This window comes from Panthera onca, chromosome F2 (genome assembly GCF_046562875.1).
Source record: "Panthera onca isolate mPanOnc1 chromosome F2, mPanOnc1 haplotype 2, whole genome shotgun sequence".
NCBI classification, from domain to species: domain Eukaryota; kingdom Metazoa; phylum Chordata; class Mammalia; order Carnivora; family Felidae; genus Panthera; species Panthera onca.
In genome coordinates, this window is record NC_138356.1 from 41,509,658 (window position 1) to 41,523,853 (window position 14,196).

General features: G+C 41.5%; 1 protein-coding gene across 6 annotated transcripts in view; it reads left to right on the forward strand.

Moving 5' to 3' along the window:
- The first annotated feature begins 604 nt into the window (after nt 1-604).
- ESRP1 (epithelial splicing regulatory protein 1) overlaps nt 605-14,196 on the forward strand; it is a 65,115-nt gene continuing 51,523 nt past the window's right edge. Inside the window, exons 1-4 of one of the 6 annotated variants that reach the window (XM_078441941.1) lie at nt 605-1,123; nt 1,637-1,765; nt 3,023-3,136; nt 6,164-6,278. In XM_078441941.1, coding sequence (XP_078298067.1) covers nt 992-1,123; nt 1,637-1,765; nt 3,023-3,136; nt 6,164-6,278 — 490 coding nt within the window. In that variant the 5' untranslated portion in view covers nt 605-991. The remainder of the gene's footprint in view (nt 1,124-1,636; nt 1,766-3,022; nt 3,137-6,163; nt 6,279-14,196) is intronic. The other 5 variants (XM_078441940.1, XM_078441942.1, XM_078441943.1 and 2 more) reach the window with 5 other exon arrangements.

Below are 14,196 nucleotides of genomic sequence, written 5' to 3' on the forward strand. Positions count from 1 at the left end.
GAGGAGCTCGGGCCTGGGCTCTGGCCGGGAGAAAGGGAGGGCCCACAAGGTTTCACCTACTGTTTGCACTTAAAGGTGTGTTGGGCTCGGGAGCGGCTTTCCCGGTGCTTGGCAATTGCCCCTGCCGCTTCCCGGCTATGGTTGGCCGGTGCCTCCCTCCGCGGTTCGCCCTCTTGGGGCGCCGCGCCCTGAGCAGCTCCGCACCCCAGGCTTCACCTCTGGCCTCTTTTCTCCTCCCTGCGCCAGGCCTTTTCCCTTGACCCTTTAGAACCCCCGGCTTAGTTCCCCCACAGTCGACATTTTTCCATGCCCCCCATCCCTCTCGATTACCTCCAAAGGGGTGACCCCCACAAGCGACTCCGGCCCTCCCTTCCGCGCCCTTCACCCCTCACCCTTTTCCCGTCTGGCCTCGGCTACCCTTCGGGTGGCAACCGTCTCTTCCCCGCCCCTCACGTCTCCCCCTCCTTCCTTCTCGCCCTCCTGTCTCCATTCATCCAGCCATTGTCTCCCGCCCCCTCCTCCCCTTTCCCCAGGCGGCCTCCACCCCCACCGCTGCCACGTCGTAGTTTGAAGGAGCCAATGGGCCGGCGCCGCCAGGTGTCTCTTACCTGCACCACGTGGGGGAGGGGGAAGGGGCGGGCAGGTAGAGCCACATCCCAAAACAGAAAAGCTTTCAGCCATTGCGCGCTCCACCCGGGGTGCAGCCCAGCTCCTGGCTTTTTGCATAGACGCACGGGCAATTGAATACAAAAAGGGCAGGCCTCCTGCGCCCTCCTTCCCACCCCCTTCCTGCCCAGGGTGTGGAGCACCGACCAGGTGTGGGCTAGGGTGGTTGGTTACCGCCTTTTGCACCGGCGGCGGCGAGGAGGGGGGGGCGGGCGCTCTTTCTTCTTTTTCTCTTGGAAGAGGTTTTAGCACGGGTTTTCTCGTTCTCACTTCCACCCCGCCTCACCGCCTCCCGACCCCCCTCTCCCCCTCCCCACCTATCGTCATGACGGCGTCTCCGGATTACTTGGTGGTGCTTTTTGGGATCACTGCTGGGGCCACCGGGGCCAAGCTGGGCTCGGATGAGAAGGAGCTGATCCTGCTGTTATGGAAAGTCGTGGATCTGGCCAACAAGAAGGTATTCCTCCAGATTTCTGTCCAATTGATAGGAGTGGGGCAAGAAGTTTATTGTAGAAGTTTGGAGAGTCGGTAAACAAGTGCTCTCGTTTAGCCACTTATGAGGCTGGACCCGAGGCCTACAGAATCCAGAGTAAAACCAAACTTGTTGGCCAACGGCCTGGGAACCGTTTCAGTAATCTGAAATCTGGCTCAGGTGGAGCGGCCGGGCGCAGCCGAGCCAGGTTCTCTGCCCGTCGGGGGACGCCCCGCGGAGCCGGGGTGAGATCCTTGGGGCTCGGGTTCCCACTTCTGGGCCTTTCCGACCTGATCCGGGTGGGGGTGGGGCCGGAGGCAGGGCCGTGCCGACCTCTCTGCCACCGGAGCCGCTCGCGACGAGTGAGCTTTGATTCTGTGGCCAGACCCCTGCAGCCGCGCTGGCCGCCCCAGCAGGGGAGCGAGGAAGGAGGGTGAATATGGAGGCTTCCAAATTGAGGAAGGGGGAAACTGACCCCAGTTTCTTTCCGCCCTGGAGGTGGGACAGTTGCATGAAGTGCTAGTTAGACCGGATCAGTTGGAGCTGACGGAGGATTGTAAAGAAGAAACGAAGATCGACGCGGAAAGCCTGTCCTCCGCGCCGCAGCTGGACCAAGCCCTTCGACAGGTGACAGCCTTGGGCCGCGCGGTCCACCTTTATCCAGGCCACCCCGGCGTCCCCCGCAAGGCAGCCCAGCCACACCAGGTCCCACGCCCTCGCCGGCCGGTCCACGCACATCCCCGGGGCAGAGTGGCAAGACGCCCAACCGCGTGGGTGGAAACCCGGCCTTGGAGGCCGAGGTGGACCTCTTGGGAGGAGGTCGCTGCTCCTCCAAGCCTCCCAGCCCCTAGCGTCGTGGGCCCAAACTCGCTAGTTTTCGAGTCTTTCCTGGGGCTTCAGGAGCAGTCGGGTTTTACCAATTGAATGAGGAGCAGTGGTTGAATCCTAGCGCCCCCATCCCGAGGCCCAGACGCCCGACGCGCCCGTCCTCTGCGGGGCTTTGGGTGTGTGGCTCAACGCTAGGACAGAGGGCGCTGTAGTGTAGATGAGCGGGTGGGCCCCGCGAGGCGTGCCAGAGGCGGCCCCAGTTCGGTGGGAAGCTGAGGGTGCCTGCTTGGCTTCAAGCTTCTGAACTCCTAAAGGCACGGTTTGGGTTCCCTTATTACTTCTTCAGTGGCTTTGATCCTAGCTGGGGAGGGCTTGCAGACCCGAAGACGTAGGGCTGATCGTTGGGTCACTGTGAAACTGGTGGAACCCCCTTAACAGAATTGAGGTGACCTAAAAACCTGCTGCTTCCTGGTTCTGACGGGTACTGGATCAGGGATAGGGCGGGGCGCTAAACACCTGTGCACAGGTGCGTGTCCGGTGCTCTCTTGGCCTGTGCGCCAGGACACGAGGTGCGAATTAATAGGGGAAAGTTATCATTTGGGATTGTGTTCCAGGGAAAGTGTTGTCAGACTTCCCAGAGGTCTGTATACCCATTAACCACCTTTGCTTATCAGAAACTGGCATCTTTCTTAATCTTGAAACATCCGAACATAAAATAACACCAGGGAATGATGTAATCTGAAGGCAACCTGCTGATGAAACGAGACCCGACTTAAAAGTCTTGAATGTGGATTTAGCGCAAAAGTAGACGGGGGCACTGAAGGGAGAATGTCTATACTAAATTCTCCTGCGGGTGAACTGTGGGTTGATTGGAAAGCTTGCCAATCCAAAGGATTCTAGATAGCTTGTGGGAACGGAGCCTTTCTTTCTAATGTTGCCCCAGCACTGGTGTCCTCTTTTATGGCAGCGTGGTTTTCGTTGGTTACCAACACGTGGGGCCACTTTGCCAGAGTTTGTAAATCCTGCTTAAGTTGCATCCCTGTGTCTTGTTTACAGTTTAACCAGTCAGTAAGCAATGAACTGAATATTGGGGTTGGAACTTCCTTCTGTCTGTGTACTGACGGGCAGCTTCATGTCAGGCAAATCTTGCATCCCGAGGCTTCCAAGAAGGTAAGAGTGCTGGCTTCTCGGAGAATGATTGGACCTTCCTTTGGGGGTGACTGGAGGCTTTTTTTTCCCCCCCATGGTTTATCCAAGTTTCTCCATTTTAAAAAGATGTGTGTCGGGAGTTATTGTTTCCTGGCAGAATTTCAGTTTGAGAAGATAACAGAGGAATAGTGGTAATGGTTTCACAACAGTGTGAAATGTAGTTAATGCCACTGAACTGTAAATATTGTGTTGTGTATATTATTGAATGTTAAAATGGTAAATATTGTGTTATGTATATTTTACCACAAAAAAATCATGACCCTTTAATAGAGATCTTTGAGATTGCAGTAATTTTATAGATACCTTCTGGTGACTTAACAAAAGTTTCTCTTTTTGTTTTATGTTGTTTTTGAGATGGTTGACATTCCCCCTTTTCTAAGCATATTAGCTGAATTTTGACATGTAAAGTAACAGCAGGTAGGCAGGAGAGAACATTTACTTTTAAATTTTAAGACATTGTAATATTCCCTTCTGTAGAAAATGCTAGAAAGGAAGGAGCAAAGAAAAATAGTTTAATTAAACCTTGTTAATCGTAACTAATTTCATTAAAGAGCTTTGTACTGTGTAAAGACCTAGTCATATAACTAGTGAAACATTAATTATAGCATACTGCACTTTGACTTAAAGTAAATATTCAAAACTAATTAAATACTGTATCATAACAGTAGGATCAGCCTTCATCTTTTACCTTTGCTGGTCTTTCTGACATAGAAAAGGGTATGGAGTGAAAAAAACATAATCTTACTGTAAAAATGTGACTCCTCTCTGGGAAGAATACTGAGGGGCTGTGGGGAAATGGAGACAGCAGAGGGCAGCCCCAATGTAGCCAATCATTGCTAATATAGTTGATCTTATCAACTTAATTAGTTTGAGCTGTAACTTTTTATTGTGGTAGGCAAATACTGAACTTGAAAAGATGAAGTATTTTCAGGAAACTGGATGAAGCAAGTCTTCAAAGAAAGATTCAGACTGACAATTGATGTCCCAAGTATAGTGACTAGTCAGTACAGATTTTTCTTTTTACCTCACTAGGGAAATGGAAAGAAAGGAGTTAAATATATGATGACAATTTCAAAAATTCAAGGGAGAAACTCAAGTTCCTAGATCTTAAAGGTTGAGAAAATCACTCCTCTTATAGCAACTTTTGTAATAACTTGGCTAAAGGGGTGGCCACGGGGAGTGTTTTTTGTTAATTAAATGTTAGACCAGTTGCTATCCCCTTGATCCAGAAATAGATATATGAGGATTTTTTTTTCCCCTTTCAAATTCTTTTGGAGAGGGATAAAACTTAATACTTTCCCTATTTGGCTTGAGGAAAACAGCTGTTTTTGTTATTTTAGATGGGCTGCTTTAAAATGTGGAGAAACCTCCAGAGAACAATTGAGACATTTTCCTGAATCACTTCTATTAGGATTTTCATAAAGAAACCTGAACCAACTTAGTATCCTAAAACCAGAAACTAATTTAGTATCATAAAGGAATTCTATTCATGGCAGGGGGGAAGGGGGAGAAAAAATGGTAAAACAAAATAATCCTGCCATTCAGAAAACAATATTATTATTTTTCTCTAATATGAACATATTTGAAAATATTCTTCCAGGTTTTTGTAGAAAAGCCTCATTTTTATAAGGAGCATTCATACTACACACACTTTTTAGCTATTTTATAATTAGTATAACATCAATATCTTTTGTAGGAATTAAATGTTAAGTATTTTTAAGTGGATACAGCTATTTAAAATCTTTTATTGTAAAATGTGAGTTATCAACAGGTTTTAAATGAACATTTTTGTAGATAATCCTGAAGGTTTCACCATTTTTTTAAGTAACTGTTTTGAAAACTCTGACCATGGTACAATGATATCTATTTCATTTTTTTTAAGATTTTATTTATTTTTTTGTGAATCTCTACACCCAACATGGGGCTTGAACTCACAATCTCGAGATCGAGTTGTAGGCTCTACCAACTGAATCAGCCAGGTGCCCCTGCCAGACATCTATTTTAATTAAATAATTATATTTAATTATTTAATTTAATGAGCAGGTGTACATCTGATAGATCCAATGAGGAAATCTGAATAGAAAGAGACATTGTATAAATGTTATGGTTGCAAACATTAAGTCTTTATTTCCTTGACTTTCTAATGTATAAGTAGGTAGAAATTCCCAGTAAATCAGCAGACTATTTTGAAATTGTAAGAAAAATCTAAATTCAGTTTTAAAAAATTCATCTTTGACAGTTATTTGATGGGGTTTTTTCCTACAAAGGGAAACAAAAATGCATTAGTACAATATTTGCCCAGACAGTTGAACTTGCTTAATAAGTACGAGAGTAGTACTAGTAGCTAAGAACAGTAGGTAACTATTTCTTCTTTACCCTTGAGATTTGTGATATCTTTTTTTTGTTTGTTTTTGAGTCTAATTTGAGTTCTCAGGTGCTAGAATATTGGTCACAAAACTAATGTGGGACTATAATTTGGCACAAAATCATGCTTTTTAGGTAATCAGGAATTTACTATCTTGCTCTGATTTTAGTATAAAAATATGAGTGTTATATGAGCCTAGTATTTAACTATGTTTTGTAACTGAATCCTATATCTGGGTAGACACTGTAAATATAAGCATCTTTATGAGAACTGAGAGGGCTAATGTTGCTGCCTGAAAATATAGACTGTATGAAATGATTATGGCTGAAAAGAGTGTAATTTTATCAATTAGAAAATGTATGACAGCCCAAATATAGCTTCAGAAGTGTTTTGAATGGAATGTGTAATGGAACACAAATGTAATCTATTGTCTTAAAATAAGATAATTTTTTTCCATGACACTTGTATATAGGATATAATACAGTACTAGAAAATAGTCACTCTTATATTTAATTTTAAAAATTAATTTTGGTAAAATATACTCCATGCCATTCTTAGGTTCCTAATTATTAGAAAAACATTAAATTCATTGAGTTAACAGTGTCTACCTTGTCCTTCCTCAGAATGTATTATTGCCTGAATGCTTCTATTCCTTTTTTGATCTTCGAAAAGAATTCAAGAAGTGTTGCCCTGGTTCACCTGATATTGATAAACTGGATGTTGCAGCAATGACAGAGTGTATCCTTTAAGTGATTACCCAAGAATCCTTTGAAAAGGTAGCTCCAGATAAAATGGCAATTCAGGAAACTTTAAAATCCTTTTGTTAGTGTATGAATGAAATTGACCTGTCCAAAATTTGTCTACTGTGCTAGGAAGAACTAATAGTACAGTTATAGGCATCTTTCAAAGTAGCTTTTATGCTTATTTTTTTTATTTTAGAGGGAGCGCCTGCATGAGCAGGGGAGAGGGGCAGAGGGAAAGAGAGAATAAGAATCTTATTCTTATGCACGGAGCCTGATACAGGGCTCGATCCCATGACCCTGGGATCATGACCTGAGCTGAAATCAAGACCCTGATGCTCAACCAGCTGAGTCACCCAGGCGTCCCTCAAAGTTATGATTTAATTAATTTAAATACTGATTTAGTGTGATGGATTTAGAGTTGGATTTTTGTGAGTTGAACATATCTAAAATAGATTTCCATTTCACATTATGGGAGTGTTTTTGGTTTTTTGGTTGATGAAGAATGTGAAGACTACCTTCTTTGATAACGGATTCCAAGGCCACTTATTCTTGATTATCTTTGTTTTAGGGCTTATTTTGACACCTTTCAAATGGATATGCATTTTTTTAAATAGCGGAATATATGCTCTTTACAAATGTTTCATTGGTATTTCTTTTAACCCTCCTTGGGTTTCTCAAATACATATGGTGATTATAATGAGTCCTCTTTTGAGATGGTACAATGAGGTGGGGACTTTACCCCAAAATCCTTTCATTACCAAAATAGCATATTTGATGCAATATGTATCCTAAAAGTAAATTTTATAATCACAAATCTTGTAGTCATGAATGACTGACTCGTCATCTTCCATCCAGTAAGTTTTAAAAGTGCTAACTAATAAGCAGTCATGTGCTAACATCAGATGTGAAATTGAGTAATAGAAGGGTTGGGCAACTTACCCAAAGCCACTATGAGAACAAACTTAAAATTGCATTTAAGTTCTTTCAGGAACCGGTGGGTCATAGATGTTTATTCTTAAACTTTCTCACTTTTTAGGAGCCAAAGCCTGATTCTTGTTTTATTTCAGAATTTCCTTTCCTGATTGGAAAGTGTTTGCATGTTTTTCTTAACCCCTTGTAAGCAGGTCAAACCCATTATGTCTACCTTCTTTCTGGAAGTAGTTAGCTGGAAATTTGCTTTAGCGTCCCTAGTAGTGCTGGGAGATGGATGTAGTAAGCTCATTTTGAGGGAACTTTTATAAGAATTAAAAGGTTTGGACACCAGAAAAATTCTTACTGATTGTTTTGTTGGTTTGAATGCTGTATTAGCCTGCTAGGGCTACCATGACAAATACTATATAGGCTATGTGGCTTAAACAACAGAAATTTTATTTGCTCACAGTTTTGGAGTTTGGGAAGTCTAAGGTAGACAAAAAGAGATCCAAAAAATCAATAGATGGAGGGAAAGTCTAATAAAGTTATCTTAATTTAGAAAAAGACAATTTGAGTAGAAAAGGCAGTATATTAAGAATTGTTTATCCTTGACAATTCAGTATCCTCTTTTAGCAAAGAAAATCTTTCCCTAGTGATTATAGGTCACATGGTAGTAAAAATTTCCACAGCTACAAGCAAGAGATGCTTATATTTGGGTTTTTTGGTTTTTCTCAGTGTGTTGACAGTTCAGGGAAAATTTATTAAAAGTTCATCCTTTTTTTTTTTTTTTTTTTTTCTCCTTGGCTTCTTGTGACCTTCACGTGTATAAAATTTGGGGCTATTAGTAAGCATTTTCATTGTGGTGATCTGGACTTTTTACTTGCTCTCTGCTTTGCACTGGTATATAGTACTTTATAAAATAAAATTGAATTATCTGACATTAAATTTTTTTTCGTTTTTATATTAGAGAGAGCATGAGCAGGGGAGGGACAGAGAGAGAGAGAGAGAGGGAAACACAGAATCCAAACCTGGCTCTAGGCTCTGAGCTGTTAGCACAGAGCCCTCTGTGGGGCTCGAACCCACCAACCTGAAGATCATGACCTGGGCCGAAGTTGGATGCTCAACCAACTGAGCCACTCGGGCACCCCTGAATTATCTGACATTTAAGTAAATAGATATAGGATGCTATGACAATTATTGTTGTTTTCTTGTCATTCATGTTAATCCTAGCTCTAAAACTATTGTTGGTGGTTCTTTTTCAAGTGCCATGAAGATGAAAATCAGAAATATTTGACTATAGTAAACAAAGAAATTGTGCATAAAGCAAACTTGGACTCCATTTCAGACATATCACACTTGGAGTATGATCTCATGGCCCTTTAGTAATGCATTCATTGGAAAAACTAAGGTATTTCCTTTTTTTCTTTTTTTAAGTTTATTTATTTTGAGAGAGAGTATGTTCAAGTGCATGAGCAGGGGAGAAGCAGAGAAAGAGGGAGAGAGAGAATCCCAAGTAGGCGCCACACTGTCAGCACAGAGCCTGATGCTGGGCTCGATCCCATAAGTCGTGAGATCATGACCTGAGCCAAAACAGAGTCAGCTCAACCAACTGAGTCACCCAGGCACCCCACTATTTTCTGTTTCTTAAATAGCTTAATTATATCCTACTTCCTTTGGGCTTACATTGGAAAAGTCTTAGATTTATAGTTTTATTACCAATCAGAAAATTGATTTTAATCTTAAATGTTCTTATTAATGTTTTATCTGCATATTTTTTCCCCACTTAATGGGTAAGAAATCTTAAGCTTTCCTAACAGTGGTTTTTATTTTACATTGCAGCTGTGATGAGTTATTTTATGACTCCTATTCAGAGGAATCATTATTTCCTTGACTAGACCACCAAAGTTCCCAGCTCAAAAAGTCATAATGGGGCTTCTGGGTAGCTCCGTTGGTTAAGCATCGACTCTTGATTTTTTTTTTTTTTTTTTTTTTTTTTTCAACGTTTTTTATTTACTTTTGGGACAGAGAGAGACAGAGCATGAACGGGGGAGGGGCAGAGAGAGAGGGAGACACAGAATCGGAAACAGGCTCCAGGCTCCGAGCCATCAGCCCAGAGCCTGACGCGGGGCTCGAACTCACGGACCGCGAGATCGTGACCTGGCTGAAGTCGGACGCTTAACCGACTGCGCCACCCAGGCGCCCCTCTTGATTTTGATTCAGGTCATGATCTCATGGTTCGTGAGTTGAGCCCCACATCAGGCTCTGTGCTAATAGCACAGAGCCTGCTTGGGTTTCTCTCTCTCTTTCTCTTTGCCCTTGCACTGCTCATGCTCTCTCTCTCAAATAAATAAACTAAAAAACACAAACAATCATACAAAATATGACTATCTACTTGTCCTTATCTATGCATAGGATTTCTACAATGTCTGGACCAAAGAGTTCTTTCAGTTCACTAAATATTTCCCTTTCTAATATGGAAATGACACTGAATTTGGAAACCTAAAGATGGTCATTACACATCCTTGATGGTTTTGCCAAGTAAATGGAGAGTCATTTGCTCCTGAGGGAATGAATACCTGTTGGACCAGGTAAACCAGCAAGGGAGGGAGAGGCTCTTGCCAACCCTTGGAAAGGAACAAGTAAGAGAATATGTAGCTTTACTTTCCTGGGAAAGTTACTTACCTTCTCCAAGCTTTACTTTGATCTCAGGTATTCCCAAATGAAAGCTTTGTAAACCACTAGGAGCTATGTAAATGAAAAAGTATGACCACTTTGATAAAAGAAAGGGTTTAGGAATTTCTTGAGTGCGGTTCTCGTCCTTATTTTAGTGCTTATTTCCCTCTTTTGTCTTTGTGTTGGTTCTGAGACCACTTCTGGTGTTAGTTGTTGGGTCTCTCTGAGTTCTTCAAGTTGCAGTTTTGTTACCTGCTTTTTAAATTATGCAGTCTCAGCAGACAAGAAGACCTCATTTAGCAGATGAACGATGGGTAGCATTTTGTAAGCTTTTTATTTAATCAGGTGAGGTGGTGAGGGTGTGAAATAGGGATTGAGGCCTCAATTTTTATTTTTTATTTTTGGAAGAAATTATCTTAGATTTTTTTGGAAACAAATAGTTTTCTCCTGTGGAAAAGACCTTTCGATTATGGGACTATTTGTATAAATGACTTCTTTTATCCATTTAAAAAAAAGAACCCTATTTTCCCCCCAGTGGTGGATGGAATTACTTCCTCTTGGTTTCTTAACCTATTTTTTCTTTGCTTTGTTGTTCATGAACTAATTTATTTTCATTAATCAAGACCTCTTCCATTTTGTTTATTGTACTTAGCCTTTGGCAAGAACTTTTTAATGAAGTCTGGCCTTGTAAGGAGAGCAGTGAGCACTTGTGAGTTAAGTGCTTACTGTATGTGCCTCCAGCAGCCTCATAACCAGTGGGGGAGTGTTGCCCCCTTTTTACAGCTGGGAAAACTGAGGCTTAGAGTTAGAAGTGTCAGCATTTGAGCCAGAGTCCTTCTGAGGTAAAAACCGTGCTCCTTAACTAGGGGGTAATATTCTAGAATTTACAGAGCTCACTTGAGGGTGGTGTTACATGTTAAAATAGATGATCTCCCTTGTAAGTTTATATTCTGTGTTTCCTGAGCACGTGTTGAACTATTCAGCAAGAAAGAGGAGTGAATAGAAATTTTGTAAAATTTTTATCCAGTTGGATCCGTAGGTGCTGTTTATTATTAGCAAATGCCATTTCACTAGTACAGCTTTCTATTATCAGGATAAAAAAAAAAAAAGTCACTAAACCACTCTTGTCTGCCTGTCCAAGGGTTAGTAGGGGTGTGTGTGTTTCACCACTTATTTATTTTTTTAATAAATGTGTCATACTCATGTTCTCCCAATCACTTTTTTTTTTAATGTTTGTTTATTTTAGAGAGAGAAAGAGACACAGAGCACAAGCAGGGGAGAGGCAGAGAGAGAGGGAGACACAGAATCCAAAACAGGTTCTAGGCTCTGAGCTGTCAGCACGGAGTCCAGTGCTGGCTTGAACTCATGAACCCCAAGATGCTTAACCAACTGAGCCACCCGGGTGCCCCTGTTTCACTACTTCTTGATGAGGGTGAAGGATTGTATGTGTGTATGCATGTGCTAACACAGTGATATTGGCCTGTTTTCCCATATATTAAAGATCAAGATAAAGCCTTACCAGCAGAATGGTTGAGAACACAAGCTCTCAAGTCAGATTTATTGGGGGTGAATTTACTATACCTCTTAGCTTCATTTTCCCCATCTTAAAATGGCCATGCCTATTATAAGGAATAATAAGAGGGGCACCTGGATGGCTCAGTTGGATGAGTGTCTGACTCTTGGTTTCTGCTCAGGTCATGACCTCCTGGTTCAGGGGATTGAGCTCTGTGTCAGGCTCTGTGCTGGTGGCAGAGAGTCTTCTTGGGATATCCTCTCTCTCGCTCCCCCTCTCCCCCCTCCTTCCCTCCTTCCCTCCTTCCCTCCTTCCCCCCCCCCCACCTCTGACCCTATCCTGCTCATGCTCTCTCTCTCTCAAAATAAATAAACATTAAAAAAAAAAGAAGAAGATAGTATATGCAAATACGTAGCCAGTGCCTGGCCTCCCACACACTTTCCAATGTTGCTGTGATTATTCAAACCTCACCAGGTTGTTGGGGATGAAGAAAAACAGCTTCAAAGGACTTCCTTGTTGATTTAAGACCTTATTTAAACTATTTTACACTTGAAATTTTTTTTTAACTTTGAGCGAGTTTGGATATAGACCTTTTAAAGCCTCAGGTACATGTTAGTACAGCTAATCTTCAAGGTTAACTTAGCTTCTCCAGTTGTAAATAGTGTGTGTGGTTCATTCTGCACTTACTCGCTTATTCTGATAAATCCAATTGCATAAACTTTCATTGCCCTTCTTAAAAGGGGGAGGGAAGTACCAAATCCTCCTTGGTACTTTTTTGCGTATGAAAAGGATTTTAAATATCGCCAAGTGTACAGTTAAGCTAGGTTAGTAGTTGACCTTGTTCACCGGAGGGGGAAAATTATCTTTGGCATCTCATCGGCATGATATGAGCCAAATCCGCAAATACTCTGGTTTGTGGTCTGTAGTAAGTGACTAGAAATACTGTATATTCTTGGCCAGCACTCAGAGTTATGTTAATTTTGTGTGGTTATTTTAATTATAAAATAATTTACTTTTAAAATCGGAGTTTGGGAATTTCAGGATAATTTTTTTGGTTTGTTTTAGATGGCGTTAGAAGACTTTGTTACCATAGAGTCTCTCTTTTCCTAATTTGTTTATCCCACATATGTGTCTTTTTCTAAAGTAGACATTTTCACTCTTTTGTGGCATCAGCCCATACTTCTATTTTATTTCTTTGAGATTACAATTGAGTCATCAGTTTTGTGTTTTGTCAAAATAATACCTCCTGAAGTAATATTCGTTAGGATCGGTCTTATTTTTTCCCTTCTTGGAAAGAGTAAGCTTCTGGGAAATACAGTTAGAAAACTATGGGTTTTTAGATTCTTTTTCCAGCATTTTATTACTGGTATGAAAAAGTTTTTGTTGCCTTGGCTGTTAGTTCTGTTTGACAGTGGCATTCTTGATTTGCTTTTTTCAATTTTTTTTTTTTTTTACGTTTATTTATTTTTGAGACAGAGCATGAATGGGGGAGGGTCAGAGAGAGGGAGACAAAGAATCTGAAACAGGCTCCAGGCTCTGAGCTGTCAGCACAGAGCCCGACGCGGGGCTCGAACTCACGGACCACAAAATCATGACCTGAGCCGAAGTCGACTGAGCCACCCAGGCGCCCCATTGATTTGCTTTTTTCAAAGCCTACTTTAGTATGAAAGGTTACTTACAGAACCTATTTTTTTTTTAATTATGGAACTCAAGGGTAATTTATCACTTGCTTTTTCCCTTCTTTCCTTCACATAATTGTAGGAAATTCAGTTCTTTGTTGGAATACTAATCCAACTTTTCTCTTGCCATATTGTTTGTTATTATTTTTGTTCATTAGCATAGGTATTTTATTGTAACATGTCTGGCAATTAGGCAATTGGTGTTTTAAATCAAAGAGTAAGAATAGAATGGGAGGAAACAAACTTGTCTTCTGAAGGGCCTATGACAGGAAAAAATGGCATGGGGTTGGAATTTCTAATTGGGATGCGATTATAATGTAGCTTTAGCTTAAAAAAGAGGTTACTTAAAAGTGAAAATTAATAACCAAATGTGTATTTTTAAGCAGTCAGAAAAGGTAACTTTTTGGCTGGATAAGCTAATAGTGGCGAGTTTTTGGTGATTCACCCCACCCCGAGAGAGTTAGCTAATATTGATGAACTCTAAAATCTCACACTCTGAATTCCACCTTCAGCTATGGTATAAGTTTGGGTCAAATCCTGAAATCTGTTTCACTGAAAAGAGTGCTAAGGAAAATGTTCCCCCTACTCAGATGAAGGCAACAGCTGGACTTCTGTAAGCTCAGTGTAAATGCAGCACTTTGCTCAGTTGTAGCCTGAAATGTTAGTTTTGTTCCCACCATGTCTGGCTTTACCCTTCCTCATTTCCTCATGGCATTTCTCATTTGTAAAGCTGGCTGAGCCTGTTCGTGCTGTTGTGGTTGCCTCGAGGGCAGAGTGAGTAAGTTGCATGATGAGCCATAAATCAAGGGGCATAGACTCATCTTTCCTTTCCTCAAGATCAGACGTGCAGCAAGTAATTCAATATATAATTATGAATTGATAGAGGAAAGAATTGGTACTAAAACTTTTTTTTTTTTTTTTTTTTTTTTTTTTTTTTTTGCTATTCTTTATTTGTTATTCATGTTAAATTCTGGTAAGGATTATGGATTGAGCAAGCCTTTTGAAGAGAGGGTGTCTGTGTGTGTAAGTGTGTGAGTTTTGGTTTAGGTTTGGGCATGCAGGAGGTTGGGTGACTTTTAAAAGTTGTCAGGAGCTTAGAGCTGCTGATCCTTGGTGTGTGATGTCTTGAAGGGAAA